The sequence below is a fragment of the Heliangelus exortis genome, chromosome 2 (genome assembly GCF_036169615.1).
Source record: "Heliangelus exortis chromosome 2, bHelExo1.hap1, whole genome shotgun sequence".
NCBI lineage: Eukaryota > Metazoa > Chordata > Aves > Apodiformes > Trochilidae > Heliangelus > Heliangelus exortis.
The window spans coordinates 38,135,592-38,159,986 of NC_092423.1; the positions used below are offsets into that span (position 1 = coordinate 38,135,592).

At 42.2% G+C, this 24,395-nt stretch overlaps 1 protein-coding gene and 1 long non-coding RNA gene across 7 annotated transcripts in view; one reads left to right on the plus strand and one right to left on the minus strand.

The window, feature by feature from the left end:
• Positions 1 to 4,124: 4,124 nt before the first annotated feature.
• Positions 4,125 to 24,395, minus strand: part of CREB5 (cAMP responsive element binding protein 5) — a 259,619-nt gene continuing 239,348 nt past the window's right edge. For all 6 annotated transcript variants that reach the window (XM_071735597.1, XM_071735594.1, XM_071735593.1 and 3 more), the window contains 4 exons: positions 19,685 to 20,008; positions 13,145 to 13,372; positions 12,039 to 12,147; positions 4,125 to 10,840 (listed from right to left, as the gene is read on the minus strand). In XM_071735597.1, coding sequence (XP_071591698.1) covers positions 10,677 to 10,840; positions 12,039 to 12,147; positions 13,145 to 13,372; positions 19,685 to 20,008 — 825 coding nt within the window. In that variant the 3' untranslated portion in view covers positions 4,125 to 10,676. The remainder of the gene's footprint in view (positions 10,841 to 12,038; positions 12,148 to 13,144; positions 13,373 to 19,684; positions 20,009 to 24,395) is intronic.
• LOC139792389 (uncharacterized) lies at positions 11,692 to 13,657 on the plus strand. Its single transcript, XR_011724247.1, has 2 exons — positions 11,692 to 11,778; positions 13,193 to 13,657. It is a non-coding gene; the product is annotated as an uncharacterized lncRNA (long non-coding RNA).

The following is a 24,395-nucleotide window of genomic DNA, read 5'->3' on the forward strand; positions in this document are numbered from 1 at the left end:
TAGCCACGCCATTTTGCAAAGCTGGCGGTCCGATATGTACCCTCTGCTGTGTTTTTTTCCCTGGTTTTAGTCAGCCCGATTGGCTTGAGGTCCAGCTAGGCAAATGATTTAGCTCAGACCTGGCAATGTGGTGGCAGGTTACCTGCAGTGCTGGAGCTGAGTGGGTCAGTAGAGCAGAACCCCTGCAAACCTGTCTGGCAGCACGGTCAGGATGCTTTCACACCATATCACTGTGGAAATGGGGAACTGTGCGTGCCTCTGCAGACCCTTGACCCCATTCCACATAGTACTAGCACAGGGGTAGCAGAAACACCTTCCCAGAGGACTAACAGTCCCTCAGCTATTTTAGGGGATGGGCTTAGGTGTCAGGAAGGGCAGCATGCACATACTCCAGCTGAATGATAAAAACTTGGCCTCTAAAAGTTAACCAACACCACAGCATGACAAAAGCAAAGCTACCACTTCCTTTTACTCCCTGTTCAGCTTGGAAAAACTGCCTGGCTTTAATTTTCATTCTAACAATTTTACTTTTAGATCAAAGTGTGAGGAAGAGCTACAGCAAAACCAACAACAAAAACCCAAGCCAAAACAACAGCCAGTGCTGTGATACCAGACACAATTCCCTGTAACTGGAACTGAAACCCATGGCTATGTCTTGCTGCTGACAGTTCCTTTCCCTCATCCATGGCTCCATGTTTTTTCAATACAGCTTCTTGAAGCTAAGAAAAACTTCTACTAAGTTGAAGTTGGATTGTCTGACTTGTAATACAGAATGAAAATAATTACTGAAACAACATAAAAAATTGCGAGGGTGATATAGAGTCCTTTCATCCAAAGCCTCCTGTCTTCCTGCATGATCCATTATAACCTAGAGGACCCCCAGATTTAAAATCTGTTTCTGCCTTTATTTATCTTGACTCAATTTCCTATATGAACTGGCCAGTTATGTCAAGTATTTTTCTTTCTTTTAGCTTGACCTGCTGTCAGTTGAATGCAATGCTCAGTGAGAACATCTGCTCACCTACTGTATACAAACATACACAGGCACACATGTACACATCTCTACCAGGTGCATGTATATGTGCCTATATGTATCTATATATAACCTGTTTGTCATCTATATGTATCTACATCTATGTCTGTATATCCATATATATCTATACATCTATATCTATATTTTGCTTTACAATGGGGGACACACACAGTTTGCAAATTCCTTCAGCCTCTGCAGGATACACCTTCAAGGTCCTCTCTTTTGGGAAAGGCAGATAGTTGAGGCTGCTCTGGCTTGCTTTGCTAGCAAGTCCTGGGGGAATGGGATGATCAGGTTCACTAATGGTCCGGCTCTTGTGGTATTTGCTTACCTAACACAATCAGAACACACAACTTAAATATTTTATCAGCTTTGCAGGGTCATTCTCATACCATGGCATTGCATTGCGCTGGAGAATAGAGCAGGCTGGAGGAAAAATGGTGCTCTAGAGTGCTGCAGAAAGAGGGTTTTAAGCAAATGGCAATCACTAATTCCCTGTGTAGAGACAGTAAAACAAATGTACCTGTTTCAGCAGAGCAGATGGGAGGCAAAAAGAAGTTAAGGCAGTTGCAATAGCAGAACAAAAGAAAGAACTAAGCAAATGTCCTCAAACCCTCAGTTGCTATCTCTGATCTAAAGGGTGGTGGCAGTCCAGGTTTAACTTTGATCCCTTGTTTCCCTCTCTTACCTATTTAATTTTTGGCTGCCTTGAAACTAGCTCTCAGGAAGTTTTGTTTTTAATCTTCTGCTTATACCCTGTGGGTCAAGCTCTCAAATGACTATAGAGAGAGTGGGTGCTACAGGGCAATTCTGGGAGTAATCCCAGAGCTCGGGTTTTGCCATATGTCAGACAGTAGCTGTTGCGGAGAGGAAAACTGGTTTTCCCTCTAACCAGCCCATTGCCTGCCTTCAGCTGGGCACTGCTGGCTCTGGGGGGGCAGGGAGAGCTGAGAAGTGGGTCTGTACTGCAGCTCTCTGCTCGAGCTGTGGTTGGCAAGGGTTGCTGGTAAGGGCAGCATAACCAACCAAGCCATTTGTGTGGAAAGATTCCCCAGGAGAGGGTCAAACTTGCTTTGGCTCTGTTATGCTGAGAGTTAGTGTGAAACTGGAGAGCTTTGCATCCTTGCATGTTCAGTGTTCCCTCTATCCCAGTAATTTTCAGAAAGCACCCCAAAACTAACAACAACAAAAAAGTGCTCTTATCTGATTCCTGCTTCACTCCCCTGCTGAAAGGTTTCTTTAGCACAAGACCACTTACGATTTCTCAGCTCTGGCTTCCACTTATGTCTGGCCTCCTTTGGGTTTGATTCCCTCCCCCAGTCATCCCAACTCCTGATTTTGAGAGGTGTCTGTTTTCTCCAGACAGCTGTTGCTGATCTGTTATGCTGCCTGCTTTGAGCCAGTGCCTTTGGGTACCTGCAATGCCCTCTGTGCTAAGTTATCATCTCTACCCAAACTCTCCTGCATTGCCTTGAGTGCCCTTACAGTAAGTAGCTGAGGCCATAACCTGGATTCAGGAGAAAGCTGGGAGCAGGTTGAGAGGCAAAGTAAGTTTAGCCAAAGCACAATGGGCTGGTTTGGCAGGGGGACAGGATCTCTCTGCACCACTGCTCTGATTGATGTAAGCTGGAGCAATCCTCTCACTGATGCAGTGTCCTCAGCTTAGGCTTGTTCTGGCTGCATCCCTACAAAGGAGAGGGGAAGGAGTGTGTTCTCACACTGAATCATTTTTCTCTAATAATAACTTTGTTATGATGTCCAGAGCAGCCCAGAGAGAGCAATAGTAACAGTGGACTGCTTGGAAGAGGAACAAATGCTGTGATCAGGTTTGGGAAACCATGAATCAGCTGTAAAGGGCAGTGTTACCTCAGCCTGAATACATCTTGCTTAGCTCATACTGTCAGGTGTAAATGTAACTTTGTGGACAATAAAATAGGCCTGTGATATGCCTTCATGAGAGGCATCTATTTTTTACAGATCCTTTCAGTATTTGGTCCCAGAGCACCCTGCTGCCTAAATACAGGTTAAGCTGTGGCATGACAGCCCTGCTTTAAAGCACTATATAGCCTTAGAAATATAGTTCCAGCTAATACCATGCTTTGATGTTTGGGGAAAATGGTTGCTGTACCCCTTAAAGAGGGAGCCATATGTGCCCAGTGCCCCATCTTCCAGCCTTTACAAAGGGAGAATGGGAACAGGGGCACGGCTCTGCCTTTTTCCTACCCATTTTAGGAGGGTGAACACTCTTGGCCAGATCTAGCCTTTTGATAACCAGGGGGAGAGAAGCAGCAGCAGCTGTGCCTGTGCCAAGGCCTCCAAGGGAGCAGCATGGTCATGCCTCACGGGTCCAGTCTCCTGCAGTGTGACACTGGGACCAAGTTCTTGCAGGAGGGTTGGTCCCCATAACCGAGGCCTGAAATCCCATTGAGTCAGGACACTGCTTTGGGACTGCCAGCAAGGTCATCAAGTTGCACTAATCTAAAACCAGCTTACCCACTGGAGACCTGGGTTCATCCTGCCTAACTTTAGATTACAGTTTACCCCTTATTGTGCCAAGGTCTATATTGGACCAATTTATGGTGAGAAATGAGGTTGGCAAGATAACAGGGGCATCACAATTAGAGCTAATTAGCCCAGCAGGAAATCTATTTCCAGGCAGCTTTTGGCAAGAGGAGAGGTTGGCGGGATAACAAGCATAGAGTGTATTTTGATACAAGCACACTCCAGCTGCAAGGAAAAGAAAAATAACAGCTTGTCTCATCCTTATGCAGAGGCCTCACGTCAGGCCCCACCACGTAAGTCTTTTTGTTTGAGGCTTTGCAGCCTCCCTGCTTGGAAAAGGTTCAGAGAACTTGTTCTTGCAAAATCTCCTTGGCTGCCAGAGGGCAAAGGTGGGCTCTGAGGTCTGAACAGCTCCTTGCTCCTACTGCCAGGCAGGAGAATGCCCAGCACTACAGTCCTCCTCTGGTTTCAGGGGAGATGAGGGATTGCAGCTCATAACAGAAATCACTGAAGTGTAGCTTGGCTTAATTGCAGGAGTTATCTGTAGTGTAAAATGTTCAGGGTATAGACACAGCCAAACTACTGGAACTATTTGTATTTGAGTGCTTTATTATACTGGAATTGCAGTGATATTATCAACATTTGTACAAATGCACAAAATTCCTGTCTCTTCTAGCTAGAAAGAGATGTAAAAATCTGACCTAGTTGAACAGTCTCAATGAACTCATTGTCCATTTGTAACAATAACGGGTTCACAATGCAACAAAAAGCTTAACATAAAATTAAACATATTAAATGCTGCAGCAAGTATTTACACTTATGTACCAAAAAAAAAAAAAAAAAAAATTATCTCCCTCCAGTAAGGAAGGTGGTTGCTTTACAGAATAAAACAAACAGACAAACAAACACAAAACTTTTGCATACAATACAAACAACCTCAAGCCCAAAACTTACTGTGACAGCACCTTTTTTTAATATAATATATATATATTTATATATAAACTTCGATAGTTTAGGCTTACTCCAAGCAGTGCTAAAAGTTCCTTAAAACCAGGACAATGACAATAGGTCCAAAGAATCAACGTTCAGCAATGAGTGCTACCCAGTGTTTGAACGGAGCTGTTACAGAGAGGGGTACAGAGCTCACGGCCATGGGCTGGGAAACACTTGGGTCCCAATGATAAAGTCCTTGGCAAAACTCTCAGTGGCAATTATTCTTATTCAGAATATTTTTTCGTGCAAAAATAGTTTCTTTTGTGCAAGCATAGTGAAGTTTGTCTCTGACAGGGATTTCTTTGCGATCTCATCTCTGATGGGTGGGGAAAAGGTTCTCTGGAATTTCCTAAATTCCAGCAAGGAAAACGTTTCCCTTGAAATTCCCTATCAGCCATCCAGCCCCCTGTACTTCTGACACTGATGCAGCTTCTGGAAAGCCAGAAGGAGCTTTCAGTCTTCATCCAGAAGGCTGTCGCACATATTTTTAGTCAAGAAAGATATCTGAGTCTAAGAGTCTCATGGCATAAGATGGCATGGCCTTTCCATGGGCTTCGGGAGCAGTTCCACCAGGTAAAACTCAACATCACTAACACTTAATTTGCATAAATATAGAACTGGAGATCCTGAATCCCAGGTATTACACATTGGTCTAACTAAAGTGAGTTGCAATTATTGATTCCAGTCCAAGGAGAGCCTGGGAAAGGATCAGATTTCCACTTAGAAAATCAATCTTGTTGGTGAGTCTGTGTGAACACTGACATTTTTGGCCTCATGCAGTTTAGCATTTGCTATAAAGTCATCTTGAAAGCAATGGAAAACCAGTAATGGTAAGCAATTTAGCTCTTAAGCATAAAGCCACTGATAAAACTGAGATATTTGTAAGCTCTGGGAAAAAAAAAAAAAAAAAAGAAAGAGGTTATGGATGTAAACAGCCTCTTTTGTCTTTGCAGTAAGATGATTATTTCAAGATGAGGAAAAATTGAATTTTTTCGTGTGTGTGTTCAAATGACTTGAGATTTTATTGCTTTTGTTTGTCCTTAGAAGTTTTTAGTCTCTTTTCTTATTCTTTGTTTTTTTTAAAGGTGCTGTCCCTAGTCAAGTTATAAGGCAACATATTTTATTGATTCAGAACCCTAATACATAGTATGGCCACTGTTACCACCGCAGCTTCGCAGCTACCGTGAGTTGGACAACAGTCAAAGTGCACGACAGTGCACAACAGAGCTGGTCTCCTGACCTTACGATATACAGGACACTTTGGTTCTCAGGATGAGAGATTATAAATGTAGCTTAGATGCTGCCTCACACACTTTGCATAATAAAACATTTATATGCTGTCATGAAGAGGGTGTAAAGTCTAAGTCACACTGCAGACTGGCTGTTCTCAGCTCCTCCGCTTGGGCAGGTGTGAGAGACAAGTTGTAGATATGCCACCAGTGAAAGCATATAAATGTATCTGGTGCAAATGTTTTACAAGAGTATTTATAAATGATTCAACAAGGGAGAGCCAGAAAGAGAGTGAGAGCTAAAGTGCAATTTTAAAATAATATAAATAATTGAAACGTAGAAATAAGATACTAATTAGTTGTAACTGGTTTTGTTTTATAGGCACAGTTTAGTTTTTACGTCTACAGATCAATCTTTTTCTCTTCTTCCCCCTCCAGTAATTTTCTCTGATGTATAATGGAGTTTCAATGGTCTAAATCTAAAGAACACTGCTTAGTAAGAGGACAGAAGAGGCAATGATAAGGCAGTATAGTGCAACTCACTATGTGACATTAGAAAAGAAACAAGGATGGGGTTAGGTCTTCCATGGTGTTGTATAAAATCAGCCTTAAAAAAAAAAAAGGGAGAAAAAAAAAAAGACAGGCTTTCCAGTTATACCTTGACCCATGTTCTCTAAAACAAGAGAACACATTTTCCAATACAAAGAAAACAACTGATGCTTCATAATTTGTTTTGTTGTTACTAAAAAAAGAAAAGGAAAAAAAAAGCAGATGCTGCTTTAAGGAAAATATTTAATTCTAGGAATTTCTGTACAACTGACCTCAGCAAGCTTTTCCATCTTAGATGGATGACTTCTGCTTGAGACCCTGAAAGATTAAGATGCACACACACCTAGACTAGTTTATTGCAAAACTAATATTGTAACTTAAAAAAACCCAAGCAAACAGATTCTGTACAAGAATACTGTTCAAATGGAATGTGTTAAAATAACATTTATTAATAAATACTTTATAAAATTCTATGTGAATACTAAATTAATAGATTCCTGTTTTAAAATTGCTTTGGTCCTCATGAATTTTCATAAATTCACTCTATACGCTTTTTTTTAAAAAAGGTATTAGCTGCTAAAAAGCACATTTTGCCTAAACTAAAAGGCTAGTTTTCAACACTAAATATTGTTGCTTAAAAAAATATGAATCCTCAAAAGTTGGGCATTTTAACAACAGTTATAGCTGGCTTGTTAGTTAACAGGACAGAGTCAGTTAACACACTACATCCACACGCACTGAGGCACTGAACCATTGACTTTCCACTATTCAGGAGATGGGCAGCAGACATTTAGCTTCGTAGCAGGAATTAACTCCCAACAGTGTGAAATTCTCCATAAATCATCATCATCACCGTCCTTATAAAACACACCATGATAGCACACAAACTACTTGTCTCCCACAGGCAGCGTTATGAAATATGGCTTGCATAAATTGACTTGGGGAAAAAGAGGTGGGGGGTGGGGGGGGAAAAGTAAGGATGAAGGAACCAGATCACAGCATCGTTTCTTTCTGATCAAAGTATTGCAGTTGTCCGTGGCTGAGATTTCCAATGTGCAACAAGAGATGAGGTCCACAGAAATACCTTGGCGGGGGCCAAAGCCCAGGAGAGCAGGTGAGGGAAGAGGTCCCAGTCATCTCCTGGCAGCGGAATGGGACGTGGAGCCTGGCAATGGGCTGGATCTGCAGGGCAGGAGGAAAGCGGAGCAGTCTCCGGTAGTAGCTGTCGGAAAAGCAGGATTTCTCCTCGACAGAAAGAGCCTGGGAAGTGCATTTAGAGTGACGTGCTTAGGAAGAGGAACACACCAGGGACAGAGGAGCAGGGGCTTCTCCCACAGCCCTTGCTCAGGCAGCGTCCAGTGCCCGGCTGGACCAGCAACTTGAGGAAAGGCTGCAGGATCACTCCCTTGGAAAACAAGAGTATTTTAATGTGGAAGCAAATCTGATGACTAATATAAGGTGCCTGGTACGGTTGGTCCTTTTACCGATGATATCGCCGACATAAATATGCTGCGTTTTGTCTTGGCCTGTGAACCTGCGACAGAGTTACAAGAAGCAATAGCAAATAGCTTTTCATCCTTTACTTATTTCCACATCACTAGCAAGTATTATACCTAAAGGCCAATAGTATAGAGAGGAGACATTTCATTGTAATTACACATTTAGGCCAACATGTGTGGTTGGCTTGCCTAGTTAGCATAAAAAAAAGAAATAATTGAGCTATATATAATACACATCAGTCAAACTGTCAAGTTGCTGAATTTAACAAAACTTAGGCAAAGTTTTTGTATTTTTTTTGCTTTTTTTTTTTTTTTCTTTTTAATGTAGAGGCTTTCAGTTTAACAGCTAAATATTTTAATTGAGGAGACTGAATAAAATGAAGCTAAACCGTAATTCTAGTGTAGTGTAGCTCAACTGGGTATTCTAAAAGTACCAACAACTTTGATTTTTATTTTTTAATGTATTTAAGTGCTACCCATATAGAGGAAGAGTTTTTAAAATTAACCCTGCAATGGCATTTTATTTTTCATGGTGAATGATGAAATTCACACACAAGGGAAATACTTATTAGCTTTTGTTTTTGTTTTTTTTTTACAGAGTGGATACTCAGTTGGAACATTTTGCTTGACTGCATATTTTAAAAAAGTTCCCTAGAGAGCCATGTTGAAGCAAAACCATTTAGCTATTAAAACTGGAGGCTAAAAAAAAATTATAGGTTCAGTATTTAAACACTTTAAAAGTATATGTTTGTCTAAAATATAATAGAAAATCCTTTACATTTGTATTTTTTCATAATTTTTTTTGGTTCTTAGACTATATAATCAAGTCAAGATTTACACTGTACATTATAAATCTTCTTTTGAATGTATTTTTATAAGTGGAAAGCAAGCAGTTAAAGAATACTGATAAAAAGTTAGTTACCAAGATAAGAACTAATTCAGAATTTTGCTTTCCCTTCCAGGCGGGCCCTGCTCCTTACAGATCCTCACGCTTCAGTTGTTCCACTCTCTCTCCCGCACAGAGAAGAGTCATGCTTTTAGACTTCACATCTCCTCTGAAACCCAAAGAAACAGCCTTTGACAAGAAGAAATTCACTTCAGAACAAAGTCTGTTCAGGGCTAGAGGCTTTGCCAGGAATATCGTGAATTAGCTTTTGCTATTAAAGCTGCAGCTCAAAATGTTTGAACATTTATCACCAGCTCAGAGCCCGCTTCCCAGGTAAGCAGCAGGAGGTTTTGTCACTGACAGATCTGAGACCAAAATCAGGTTCCATTATATGGCAAGGCAGCATAATTAACTGGCATCAACTCCGTCTGATTTTCCCATCAATCATTAGTAACACTCGGGGATGCAAATCAGTTGTGCTGAGGGGCAGGCCTGGAGCCCAGACAGAAACCCAAATTGTGGCAGAAGGCTCTTTCCCAGACCCTCTTTGCAGGGCTGAATTTCATACAGAGTGCAGTGGGATTTGCCATTCTTGCAGCACTTTTCAGTGGCCGCGTGGCTTCTAAAATTTAATTTAGTGTCCTAATGAGACAGTTCCTTACCTGTGGTAAAGGGGCGTTAAGTGCCATTAAAATCCGTGAAGTTACACTGCTGTCTGCCAGCTTGGGATTGGTCTGAGGGCACTTAAAGGAACTCCTGCTGAGAGCAGGTCTTTCCCTGGGAATTAAAAGTGGCATTTTTCCAAGTGGTCAGAACCGCTACGCTGATTTATTTCTCATTTATAGCCATGAAAGCTGAGGCTGTCAGTTTTTGGTGCTACAACAATGTAACCAGGTTAGGGAACAGAATTTTTCTGAATTATTATATTCTACGTGGATTTTTCTATGTTAACAACTGGCAGTGCAAAAGAATTGCTGTGATTCTTGGGTGTTGCTTGCTATGCCTGCACGGTGCCACAGAAACTTACAGGGCTGCTAGCATCAACACAGCTGGCTCTCAATCCTGCTTCACCTGGGGCTGCACTGCTCTCGCCTTTTTCTGTTTATTAAAAACACTAAATCAGGAGCATTTCTGGTTTTTAAAAGCCAAATGCTTGGCGCAGCCCAGCTGCGTGTGAAAAGCTGGTGAAAACAGCAGCCACGCCAACAGTTTTTAGGTGGGCCTGAAGTTTTTGCTTGCTCATTATTGTTCTTTGAGAAAGAGAGAGGGAAGCGAGGAAGTCTTGGTATGAAACAAAAAAGCAGGAGTAAAAAAAGCCAAGGGTTGCAAAGGGTTTGGGAAAAGAAAAGGTGTAAGAATAACTGAGGAGAAAAAGAGCAGTGTAGGAGAGAAAGTAGAAGGGGGAAGCCTAGGCAAAAGAGCACGTTATTTGGGCTTGATTTTTGTCCTGATAGCCACATCCTATATGACTGCTTTGAAAGAGGCTCTGAATGCAAGACGGGGTCTGCTGATAGCACAACGCTAACTCATTTTTTATTATGCTGTCAGCAGATGCCCTCTCTATATATTTATAGCCTAATTACTCCTAGTTACCTACATATGACTCTGCTTAATACTTTTCATGCCTCATGTTGGCTAACAAGCTGCAGTTTCACACAACTCTGTGTTTCTGGGGCTTCAGGCTAGATTGGTGAGAAGGAAACGTGGCTATGTACAGAAACAGTTAGGTTTATAAACAAGTAACTGGTACCAAAAAAACTGGAGAAAGCACCAAAGCATTTCTCAAGCTGATAGCATATTAATTGCATAACTCCCTTTCATGTAACTAAGTATAAAAGACATTTTAATAACTATAAAAACGAAAGCCAGAGTCTTTCAAGAACTGAGGAATCTTCCAGGCTTGAGTTACAGTTGCAAATGTCCTTAGCACAGAGGATGCTTTGATACGCTGCCACACTCCCCTTGCAGTTTCTGACCAACCACTTTTAAAGGATGGGGTTGATGTCTGTTCTGTGGCTGGCGAGCTGGGTGAGAGTGGAGCTTCCCACAACGTCGCTGACAGAGGAGGAGGTCGTAATGGTGTTGTGCTGGATGACTTGCTGCTGGGAGCAAGCTGGGACCGGGCTCGCAGGAGGACTGCTCTCAGGACCTGGGAAGGGGGTGAGGGCACAGAGACAACACACGTTCAATTATCCATGCGAGTAGCAAGCTCAGGCTGGGTGACACTCCTGGAAAAGGACTGTACTACTACAGCAGCAATACTAACAACCTGAGGCATGCACATGTCCCAGGATTCCAAAACACAGTTATCCAACACTGTCTTCTGATCTCTTGCAGCTTCTGTTTTTTGTTTTTTGTTTTTTTTTTTTAAATTAGCTTCTCTGATATCAACCTGACTTCAGGAGCTAGGACCTTGAAAAATGTCCAAGACCTTAATGATTACAAAACCAATGCCAGGATAAAAAGTCTGGTATCTTAAGGTCTATAAAATCAGTTGGGATGCTTAAATGCTTTATTCACTCCAGCAGGAATCAAAATTAGAGTGTGGTGCAGCGCAGCACAGAAAATCTAATTCAAGCAACAGTTGATAGGCATATAATGCAATTATATATTTTTTTTCTTTGAGTACTGTTAAAGAGCCAGATGCATAGTAGTGCAGAGGAGACAGAAATGGTCTCTATTTTAAGAGAATACCGCAGTATAGCAAATATTAACCCTGAGGCTTTTCTGAGACATTCTAGAGCCAAGCAAAGACTTTGTCCCTAAAGTACCACACTCATAAAATTCACCAACCAGACAGAATCAATTCAATGTCTCCACTGTATGAGATTTCTTGGGGAAAAAAAAAAAAAAAAAAAAAAAAAAAAAGATAAGAGTTAAAAAAAGAGTTGACAAACCTTTAAAACCTGCTCCATGCCTGGTCTGTGCCACTGCCAGAGCACAGGACCATTTTCGCTGGAGGGGGCGGTAATATTTTCCTTTTAAACTTTCCTTTTGAGAGTTATTTTAAGGTGCTGGCAGCGCTGCGCCCAGGAGGACTCTTGCAGGTTTGGAGCTGTGAGTTCAAGCGGAATCCTCCACAGGGGAGTAAGTGTCCATCCGTGTGCATCTCCTTGCGAAGGGAGGGGTGGGGAAGGCTAGCTCTGCTGTGTGGGATGCAAACCAAGGCTTTTTTGGGTTTGAGCGGGGCTGGATAAATAAGGGCAGGAGATTGGATGGCTTGGATGATGTTTGAGAAGGCAGGTTCAAGTGGGAACATGACCAAGAAGGGGTTCTGGTGGGAAGAATTAGAAACTCTGCTTTCCTGTGAGAAGTGTGGAGACAGTGCAAACATACCAGCTACTTACTTAGATATCCTTGCGATTCTTTCTGCATAGCTGTTATCGGACAGTCTTTATGTGTTAACAATAACTGTTTCAGCTGTGCTACCTCATTTTTCAGCATGGAAACCTCATTCTAGAAAAGGAAGAGAAGATTTAGTTTGCCACAAATCTTAAACCAGGTTCTACTGCAAAGTTTAAACCCAAGAACACAGCAACTGCTCCACAGCCTTGGGAGAACTGAGCAAAAATGCCACTCAATGCTCGTGTGCTGGATTTATATTAACATTTGTCCATGACATTATTTTGTAACTTCTTCTGAAAGCATTTTGGCTTCCAGATTTGATTACATAAATTGACAAGTGAGTTAACCCTTCAGAGGACCAGAGATACTTTAGGCAGTATTTTAATCCACTTGGGAAATACTCTGGTACTCTGCATCAGGATGGGTAGCCAGAGATATTAGGGGTGAACAGCAGCCGTGAAAGGGCTGTGTCACCTACAGCTCTGCTACAGCCAGCACCTGGGTGCTGCTCCTAGCTCTGGTTTTGGGGGAGTGCCATTACATGAATGGTCTTTCCACCTTTGGCAGCACCCAGGCAGACCTCAGGATGGAGTGGAAATATTGTGCCCATAATAAGAAGGGCACCACCGTAAGAAGGGCTTTTATTATCATATTCAGGGTAATTTCATGCATGCACTTTATTCTTTTTTTTTTTTTTCTGGTAGACTGATATGTTTATGATACTATCTTGTGGGCTTTGAGTGAGGGTTTAACTACATGCCCTGCTCTGAAGAAGCCTGTTATAGCTGTGTTAATGGCACTTACAAAAAAAAAAAAAAAAAAAAAACAAAACCAACAACCCACCAAACAAAAACACAGAAAGCGGTGACAGGAAAAGAAAATAAATACAACTCTGTCTAGCAAAGGCTTCTGAATCCCAAGACAGCTTTTTCCCGGCTTATCCTACTAAAATGTAATTATTTCTTTAATAGAAGCACACACATCTTCATTAATCAGCTTTGATTAAGCCCGCGCTCCCGCTAGGAGCCAGCTGTGCGGGGGCAGCCCCAGCCCCTCGGAGCACAAAGAGCCCCTCTGTGTCCTCAGGGGTGCAGACAGTGGCTCGCACCTGAAGCTGCATGTTTGTCTGGGTGAGCTCTTCTGCTTTTTTTTCCAGTGACATCACCCAGACCTTCCTCTTCTGTCTGCAGCGCGTGGCGGCGGCTCGGTTCCTTTCCAGAAATTTCCGCCTCCTCTCATCCGGGTCTTCGTCCACCACCCTCCTCCGGCGGCCTCCGGTCGGCTGCGGCGGCTGTATCGTCTGCGTGGGCTGCATCTGCTGCGCCGCCGGCGAAACCTGGCAGGGAAGGAGAGGTTTGGCAGGGGGTGGTGAGCGGGAAAAGTTACAGAGGGGGATGCTGAGCGGGGAAGGGAAATCCCACGCGCTTGTCCCGCCGCTCCCTGGCGAGGTCTGCAACCGGCGCGAGCAGTAAGGCCGCGCCAGATGCCACTGAAATGAGCTGCTAGCAAATCCTTGACGTGGTCAAAGGGGAGTTGTTTTTTTTTTTAAAAACGATCCGCTGAATATTGGTAGGGAAAATATTTTTCCCCTTGCAGTTATTAAAAACATTTTACTGAGGTACTTCTTCTGCCACCACCTTTTTAAAACCTGAAATGTCAGGTTTCTCTCAGCAACTGTTTTAATCAAAGCAGAAGACTGTAGGGGCCTTATTTCTGTCTTTTTCTTTCTTTTTTTAATTTGCCTCCAAAATTTTTGGACTTTCTATTTCACAGGCTCCTCCATCTCAATCTCATGCTTTACCACCTCTGGAGAAGGCAGTTCCAGCACTCTCTGCACTTGAGTGGATCTTGGGAAACTGTGGGCTGGGATTATGCAAAGCCAGCAGACCTGGGTGCATCTCAGCTGAAGAAAGGATTTAGGTACCTGAACAGAAACTTGCATTTTAGCCTCCCTAAACTGTGTAGAGAAGGGATATTCTTCTTCTCAGGCACTCCCAATTGAATCCTGTGGATGCTGTACTCCCTTTTTTTTAAGCAGCCTGGCTTTGAAGGCAGAGGCACAGCACATCTAGTCCTGCTGCTATGAAAGTATGGAAAAGTAAGTATTTGTCATTTTTCAAGAGCAGGAGAGTATCAATCCTGCTCCCCAGAGTACCTGGTCCCCGCCATTACAGAAAAGGCATGCGGTGGGGACAGCCCAAAAGTAGTCTGTGCTCCAACTCCTGGGTGACTAAAACATGCAAATCCCTGTCTGGAACCAGCATCAGACTGAACATTCTGCTATCTGGGAGTACTTAGCTTTTGGATTGTTCTCCTGCCTCTCCATAGCACCCAGGTCACAGTGCTGGGGATGGGGCTCAGGGCTCAGGACCCTGACCCCCAGGGCTCCCCAAAGCTCACACCCTGTGGGAGCCACTGTCCCTGCTCACATGGCTGCCACAGCTCCGGAACAGTCTGGAACAATCTGGAAACCTGAATTGTTGACTCAAAATTAACCCTCTTGTTCTGGCAGAGGCCCAAACCTCCAAGGTGCTTCCTTTTGACTCCAGGGAGTGGACGTACTCAGCGCTTTGTCAGACGTGAGCCCTGAATTTCAATTGCAGCAATTAACGTGTGTTTGCCTAACATCTCTGTCTGTCTCAATTAAAATGATACTATCATCTTGCGAGGTTGCTTTTCTGTCTAGAATCTCACCACAAACTGTGAAGAAGAGTTTGCTTTTCCCCCAGCTGACTTGTGTCAATTAAAGTGGCAATTTTATGTGTAATTATTCTCTGCATCTGATAGTGCTTTTTTCATAAAGCCAGATTTATTCCCAGCTATATGTTGCACAGTCAGGGAATCTCTCTTGCAGGAACAGAGAAAATGTTTTTTAAAAAATAACCTTCTTAAAAAAATAGCCACCTCGCACATTCTGACTGATTTTTAAAATTTCAGCTTTTATTAATTCCATATGTTCACTGGCAAAATCTCCAACCCTCTGTTCACACGGGGGGTTGGGGTCCCAGGGCCCCATCTACAGAGGCTGCAGCCATCAGCACTGCACAGACCTCCAGCTGCTGTCCTTGTCCCCGCCAGTGTCCCCAGTGGGCCTCTTGAGAAATCACTGCTGAGGGATGCCAGCTGCTCCCTGTCCACCCAAGCTGGGCAGGCTGTCTCTTTAGCAAGATGTCTGACTGCAAAGGCCTCAGAAATCCTCTTTAATGTCAACATCTCATCAAAGCCCTTCAGTTTTCTCACATGCAACACTTTTCTGGTTTTCAAAAGATTTGTTATTTATGTTTCTGGACACCAAAAGCTTTCCTTATCTCATTTCTCTCCTTTTTCATCCACCATTCTGCTAAACAAAAGGTAGAAAAAGGTAACTGTAAGGGTTTTGGGTTTTTTTTTGTTTTGTTTAGTTTTCTCCATCTCTTTCTCTTTCTCCTTCCCTTTCTCTCTTTCTTTCTCTCCTCATATGGTCATTTCCTCCTGAATAACTAGTGAGCCATTTTGTTTTCAAAATGTAGCAGGCAGTCTTTGGGCCTTCCATCTTTCAGAACAACAAAATCTTCTCTATACCTTTGGCGGATATTAATTATAAAGATTCCCATTACATCACTACTAATGTCACACTGGATAATTAACTAACTCTTCCTAGATAGCTCTTAACCCTGAAATCTGGTAGGCTATAACTTAGTAAGTGTCTAAGACTCATTCTCTAGCAGAATTTTGCTGCCCTACCTAGGAACGTAAGAAAGAAAATGAACAATTGAACATATATTACGAGTGATATTATTGTTATTTTAGAGGATCATATATCCATAATGAACATCAATGTGGGACAGATAACAGAATGAAACAACATCCAAACCACTACACTGCCTGAGCCATCACTCTGGCAAGTTTGATATCAAGAAAACTTAATGGGAGCAAAAAAGAATAGTAGTGCCATTTTTGTAGTAGTTGAGACAACACAGCTACAACTTGATAAAATATCTCTCCCCCTCAGAAAGATACCTATCAGAAGGTGATTTCTACTTTTATCCTTGAACCAATTCTTCTCTCTGTTCTTTACGACTTTCAGCAAAACTCATACCCATTAATTCATTTATTCTGTAAAAGCATAATTCATTGGGGTCCTTTGTATCAAGATGGTAGCTGAAAAGTATGAATTTACTTGCAGAATCACAGAATTGGTATTGTTGGAAAAGACCTTAAGATCACCAAGTCCAACTGTCCACTAAAGCATGTCCTGAAGTGCCACATCTATGTGTTTTTTTACAGTCTCCAGTGAGAGTGACTTCATCACCTCCCCAGGCAGCCTCCTCCAGTGCCTGACTACTCTTTTAGTAGAGAAAATCTTCCAAATATCTAGTATAACCCCCCCACGGTACAACTTCAGGCCATTTCCTATAGTTCTATCATTATTTACTCAGGAGTAGAGGCCAACACCCACTTCACTACAACCTCCCTTCAGGTAGCTGTAGAGAGTGATAAAGTCTTCCCTCAGCCTCCTCTGAACTAAACAATTACAGTTCCCTCAGCCTCTGCTCACAGGACTTGTTCTTCAGACCCATCACCAGCTTGGTTGTTCTTCTCTGGACATGCTCCAGCACCTCAATGTCTTTACAGTGAGGGGCCCAGAACTTAACACAGAAGTTGAGATGTGGCCTCTCCAGTGCCAAGTCCAAGTCCTCCATCACTTCCCTACACCTGCTGGCCACACTATTTCTGATAAAAGCCAGGATGCTGTCGGATTTCTTGGCCACCTGGGCACACTGCTGGCTCATATTAAGCTGTATGTCAACCAGCACCTCCAGGTCCTTTTCTGCTGGGCAGCTTTCTTGCCATTCTTCCCCAAGCCTAGAGCATTCTATGGGGTTGTTGAGACAGAAATGCAGGACCTGGCACTTGGTATTGTCATACAATTGGCCTCAGCCCATCGATCCAACCTGTCCAGGTTCCACTGCAGAGCCTTCCTACCCTCAAGCAGATCAGCACTTCCACTCAATTTGGTGTCATCTGCAAAGTTACTAAGGATGCACTCAGTGCCCTCACTTAGATCATCGATACAGATAATGGACAGATCGGCCCCATAACTGGCGACCAGCTGGATTTAAGTCTGTTTGCACAACTCTCTGGGACAGGCCATCCAGCCAGATTTTTACCTAGTGAAGCCTACACCTGTTTATGCCATGAACCAGCAGCTTCTTTAAGAGAATGCTGTGAGAAGCTGACATTACAGAGAAGTGTCAATTCTGACATTATAGAAGGGTGTGGTGTAAAATAACAACAGTCTCAGCACACAGCTCACAGTGACATGGACCATGCTGTCATTTGGCAGCATGGTTTGGAATGGAAGCATCTGTCTCAGAAGAATAAAGAGGTTTATAATTAGTAAAATTCACCATAAAATTAATGTCTGCTGGAACAATCTGACCCCCAAAGATGCCATTACCACAGGGACTGTGAATGAGCTTAGAAAGTAATAACCATGTGGCTATTACATAGCAAACCCTTATTTTTTTCCCCCACTAATGCATCTGTTAAAAAATAACTACACAGCAAGAGATCTACTGCCTGGGAAAGCTGCTGATCCTAGCAGTCTTATTCAGCCTTTTCAGCCAACACCCTCTGTTCCCATCTTGGTGACACACCTAGGGACAAGGTGAAGATCTTAAAACCTGACGGGTCCAGTTGCCTCCAGTGACATGCTGGCAAAGTTCATCTGTGGGCCTGACTCAAGACTGGAGTTAGTCTGACATAGCTTTGCCAGACAACTCACCTGCCTTGGTGCCCATATTTCTTCTTGACTGCCTATGAATCTTGCAGGGTGCTTAGGTAACTGGGAGTACACAGAACAAGGAGTCGAGGCTTTTCTAACTGGAAAAAACTTGATTACTTAAACTGATTCAAACTTGTCTTCACTGGCTGTTGTCTTATCCTTCAGCTTGGGAGGCTTGTTTTCTCTTGTAGCTGTTTCCTTCTCACTTGTTACAAGTGGTAACGAGGATGTTTTTTGGTGGTGCTCCATGCCATGGCATCTGACTCCCTCATCTGCATTAACATGTTTATTCTCCCAACCCCTCGCTGAGGTGTCAGTACTATTGCCCTTGTAAAGAGGTTAAGTGACTTCCTCCATCTCATTCACAGGGTCTCCAATCTGCTAAAAACAACTACATCTTTACTCTCTCATGGATCTCCAAACCAACCATCAGGTTGGCTTTGGTTTCTCTGTTATGTGATTATGTCTTTTTATTGGTGTTTTTAAACAACTCGGAGGAAAATAACTCATTAACAGATGGGAGAATAACTGAATTCACAAAGTAAAAACTGAACTAAACTTAGGAAGCTCTGGACATCTTTTCACAGGGGAGTCTGCTGCACTCTTATTTAGACTGTTTCTCTAAAGCTGACAATTCATTTTACATTAGCAAATGCTTTACAGAAATCCCATGTGCTGCAGCCTCTGCAATAATAAAGCTAGATGTTGGTAAATAGTTAATGTTGTGGGACACTGGGATGTCAGCCAAATCCTCTCATTTTCTTTAATGTTTTCTAAGAGCTTCTTTGAAAGGTATTTGCAAGCAACACAATACTTCACAGATTGAACTTCTTACGGATGGCACTCCTCTTTGTCCTCATTTTATGCACTGCCTGCTTGTCCTCCTTAAATTTGCTCCCCTGACTCAACATGTTATAGTCACTGGCCTCAGAGCTTTATTTTTCTTGTTTGATCCTATGCAGAAGCCTATCATCTTTAGACATTAACAGAATTACTCTTAAAAATTACTCCACTAAGTCAGTGCTCACTAGCTCATTAGTTCAAGAAACATTCAGTTCAGTAACTGAATTACCCAAAATGATGACACCAATATACCTTGTCCAAAGAACGGAGACCTTCATCTCATTCAATGGAGACCTCCACTGATGTTCTCATCACTTGAATCCAAATCAAAATGGCCTTCCTGGTTTAAATCTCTCTCCTTGGACTGGCTTTATCATCTTTTTCTCCTGTCATGACATCTACCAATTATTTGCCCACCAATTTACCAGTTTTTGCCCACACTCCCAGATAAACTTAGTTTCCTCTCAGACTACACAGCTGGGGGCTGCTATCCTCATCACAGGGTCTGGATCCTTTCTTCTTTTCCTCTAAGCTTATGTATCTTACCTTAAAGCTACCTCTACTATTTCCAGTCTTGAACACACACCCACACAGCCCCACCACTGCCACTTCACTTAAGTGAAGTGCTATGTATTTCTGTGGGTACAACAGATACAGCTCTTTAATCTTGTCCTCAGAAGTTCAGGTTCAAGCACATTAAGGAATAGACAAAATATGGTAATCTTTGTAATATACTTTGTCCATTAAAAGGATACATGGCAATTTGCAGAGCTCAGAGCACTGAAAAACTTTGGACGTTGTTATAAAGTAAGGTATTTCAACTCTTTAGCAAAGCAAGCAACAAAACGAGTTGTTGCCTCACTTTTTTTTTTTTTTTTAATTAAGTTTGTGCTTCCCCAGCTCTGGTAGCAGCCATTCATGAGTAGCCTGAGGCACTTGTATCTAGCAAAATATGTGTCCAAGAAGAAACAACAGAGGGATCAGGCTTTAACTCCACGTAACAACACAACTCATTGGTGCAGCGTGGCCCCAAGGTACCTGTGCTTGTCCGCCTGAGTGCAGCGGGGGGTGCGGCGAGGTCTGGTGATGTGCCGGGTGGGCGTGAAGGTGCGAGTGGGAGTGGTGGTGGGGATGATTCTGCTGGTGATGAGGCTGAGGATGAGGATGGTGCGCCGGATGCTGGTGCTGATGCGGGTACGAGTGATGGGGTGGCAGGGTCTGGTGCTGATGAGGGTGCGAGTGCATGTGATGGTGTGGAGTCTGGTCCTGCCGCGAGCTCATCATTTCCATCATGTGGCCCATGGTGTTCATATTCCCATTCGACATGGCAGCAGGATGATGAGTCAGCGCTGCCTTCAGCCTCTGGAACAGAACAAGGCAGAAAATTCAACATTCATACGTGATCTGAGCAATGAGTAAGATTTCTGCGGTTGTACAAATGGTGCCCTGTCCTGTGTTTTGAGATTTATTTAATTTATTTCTTGCTGTTCCCTTGATGATAAAAGGCATCTTATTTTGGTTTGAGAAAGAACATATTCTTGGGCTCTCATCTAGTTTTCCACTGTAAATATGTAAAGACATAAACATCTGAAATGAAATTTAACAGTTACACATTTCCTACTGTGCTGCTGAGGAAAAATAACTGGCTCATATCCTTTGCCCTTTGGCCAGCTCAGTAGTGTTAGCTTCATCAACCTTGTATTCTTGTAACTTTAAAAAGAAAAGTCTGATTAAAATAAAATTGAAAGAAAGTTCCCCTCTTGTATTTACTACAGATGCTATTTAAAAGACTCACTGATAATATATTGCATTGATGTGTTTTTCAAATTCAGGCTCAAATATATTCTACAGTTGCACTAGCACCCAACTTGGTCATTCATCAGAAAGACAGGAAAATATTAAAGCTGACCTCAACCTGATTATCTTTCTTTGCTGCAGAGTTCAAAACTCTGCTGTGTTGTTATCATGTGCTGATACCTCTCTGTTTTGGGCTCTTCATGCTTTGTACTGTCACTGGATCGGGCCCTAGAGTCCTGACCATGGTGAAATTCTCCTTAATATCAGTGGGATTCATCCACTTTTACCTGAACACCACCAAAGGGCAGTGGGAAGCGCTGCCACAATTTGGACTGGAAGATAGCACCCTCGTGTACTACAGCTATAGCTGAAATACAGAGAAAAAATGGTTCCCTTTCAGCTCTACTACAGGATCATCCCAAAGATATGAGCTGTACTGACATAAACACCTTTCTGGAGTCATCCTACTCCTGGACTCCTAAAATCACTGTTGTCCTAGCAGAGTGTGCCAAAGGTGGAGCCTAGGAGATGTCATCTAGGAGAAGACCTCCTTGGCATCCATGGTTTTGCATCTTGCTCAGCAGAGAACATTCTTTATAGGCAGCCACCCAAGACCTCTTTACCTCTTTACATCTTTGAAGAAGTCAATGTAAGCTTGGGGTACTCTCACTAATGCAAGTAATTAGTCAGCAGAAAATGGTAAGATAACAATGGATGGAAGGAAGTCTACTGTATCCCTTGATTTCAGATTACCATGATCTGAATTATCCAGCAAGAGGGTATCACAAATAGTAGATAGCTCATCAGTAGGAGATGCTGCTCATAGGACAACCAGCAAGAAACAGTGGTGTGCCTTTCCCCATAGCAATATCTGGGGGTCACAGATGATGGTCAGATAATCCTACAAGCCAATGTGGCTAAAATCTGACAATCTGGCAGAGCAATGACCAGATTGAACTGCATTTTAGTTTTGTCTTTAAAGCAAACAGTGTCCTGGCAAACAGCCAGGACACTCAGAACCTATAGACAGGAATTTCAATCTGCTCTGTATTAAAATAACAACAGTCTGTGCAACTCCACTTTAAGGCCACAGGTAAAGGTCCCTATGCTCAAAACTTCTACCTTGTCATGTTTGTGCACCTAAGAGTGAGAAAGAAACAAATTCTTACAAAATAAATAAATTTAAAGAAAAATAATTAAAAAAAGGAAAAGAAGAAGGTGTAAGAAAGTTATGGGAGGCCAAAAGAAGTAAGGAGTAACTGGGTCAACTCAAAGCATCATCCTCAAAGTTTTTGCACAAAGAAACACCACTAGATCCATGAGTACAAATTCAGTAGCTTATTCCACTAATAATCAATTGGCTGAACAGAACTTTAAAAAAGATGCATTTGCAAAACTCATCAGTGCACAGTATTTTTGTAAAGGAAAACTGGACTGATGGCTTTAATGAAGTTTCCTCAAGAAAGCCTATCCAGCCATGACCACCCTATGGCAACCTGATGGTCAAGGCAACAATGGTAATGAGGTTAAATACCTCCTTTCCTATCTCAGAATGGAGCTTAATGTAAGGTTTCGAGCAGCTGTCATCCTTAACTTTTCAAATGCAACTGCTACCCTGGTTACTGCAAGAAGCTCTTCAAAATGCTCAGCGTAACAGGAGTGCATTAGGAAAAATATAGAAAACAACACATGAATAAGTCAAGTCATTCTGCATGTCATTCCTTTTTAAATCTTGCTAAGACCTTTTTTATGGGGCTGAGCTACCACACAGATCTAAGCCAAAGCACCAACAAAAGCTGTCAGAACTTTGTTTTCTGAATCAAAATGCAAAAGAACAAGCTCTCATTAGCCAGCAGTCTTATGTGATGAGTACCTAACAAAATCTTCCAATTCAAAGACCTCTGAAACTGAACTACAGCATGTCTTACTCTAAACTGCAGACATTCAAAACAAAAAAAAAAAAAAAAAACCAAAAAAAAAAACCCAAAGACAAAAAAACCCCAAAAAAGGAGGGAAGGAAAAACTTAATCTGTGAATAAACATACTTTTTTTTCAGCTGTAAAAACTGTGGCTTATGAGTGTGGCGCAACTTCAAGGAGAACAAATTATTTTGTTTTCTTTCCATAGTCCCCTCTACCACATCCATTTATTTGAGAGAGCAAATCAAGAGAGACAGTGAGAGGTCTGACATGCAGCTGGTTTCAGTCAATAGGGGTCATTTCCATTTGGTCTGTGTATTTTACAAGCTCCTTGTTCACTGTTCCCAAAGGGAGGGTGGGCCAGCTGCCCTGGATCCCAGTCCTGGTAAGAAACCAGCTCTCTACCTCATCCTGTCCCAGCACAGCAACAGGCATCACCCTGCCCTGGCTTCCCTTTAACTTCATGCAAGAGTCCTTCTTGCACATCCACATTTATCTTCCATTAACCAGAGCCATTGCTGCCCATCAGAAACATTTGGGGAACAATAAACATAATTTTTTTTCCTTTGGTCTTCAGCTAGATCAATTATTTTGGATGTTTCAGTTAAAGCACAGGGAGCGAATCACCAGCATGTGGTGAAGTCTTTGCATTAAGTGTGTGTAGAGCTGGAAGGGCAGGGTGCTTTTTTGTTATTGTTCTTTTTGTATGTGCTAATTGCAAGCAGCTGTTTTAGTCTAGTGTCACATAAAATGTGATGGCATAAAAAATGAGCTCGCTGGACTGACTACATGGGCAAATCCCTTCCAAAAAGAAACTGTAACCCAGGATCTGACCCTGTGGATGTTTAGTTTTTCAGGAACAGTGTGGCTGATTTCACCAGAGCCTGCAGGTACCCAGAAGTTCACAGTCTGGGTGGACTGACTACTCAGATCTGTTCTCACCAAAAATCAAAATTCCTGCTAATCTCAGTGTCAGTGGTGTTTAGGGCACAGTCCCTCCTCTCCTTTTTTATAGTGCAATTTTTGAACAAATCCCCAGCAACCTCAAGCCAAGAGGAAATGCAGGCACTCATTTTACCTGACTTTTGGCCCCTACTGATTATTTTTAGTATTATACTATTATTTTTGCTATTCATTTACTGATTGTTTTTACTATTTCATCCAACATCAGTTACACCTAATTTCTACTCAATCATGGTATTTCCATTTATGGCTGCCAATGAAAGAGACAACATGAGAAATCTTTTACAGAGAACAGCCTGTTTTGCCTCTGATCAAGTGAATATAGAAAATTCCCTTTTGATCCTACAGGAAGGCAGAAGCACGTAGACTATCACCCTTGATCCTGAGGAAGAAAAAGAAACCGGGCCTATTAGTGCTCCACAGGTAAGAATGTTGTGTTCCCTCATGGTAATGTCCCTAATTGACCCATTTACTTTGAAGCCACCCCACTGATTGTCATACGAAGGTAACTCCTCAAAGATGTTATCATTGTACCTGGAATAGTATTTTTTTTCTTTTTCTGGAGACAGACAGTTTTCCCAGTGCTTCCTCCATCTAAAGCCTGGCATCATGGTGCAGTGAATTTCTTGATGTTTCCTTTTATCAGCACAGATCATAACTTATTCTCTGAACATCTTTGGGCAAAACCTAAGTCTGCCAAAAACGAACTACAAGCATTTGAGATCATGAATGAAAAATAGTAGCAGCTTCTTTAACACTTCTACAGCTCAGGATCTTGCTGCTTTCTAATTTTTCTCTATCATGTTATGTATTTCAAGCTTGCCTTGGTTTTTGCCCCACCTTTCTTTCTCCAAAAGTGCTAGTGAAAAACAGACAGCATTTTTTCAGTTTGCTAGAAGAAGGAAAAAAAATAAGATAAGTATAATTAAATCTTGAGGTTGCTTTTCCCACACTTGAAAACTTAAATAAATTTTGTGGGTTTAAACATATAAATATTTATGATATTTATATTATAAATACTATTTATATTATGTATGATAATCTGTATGATAATAAACTACAACTTTCTC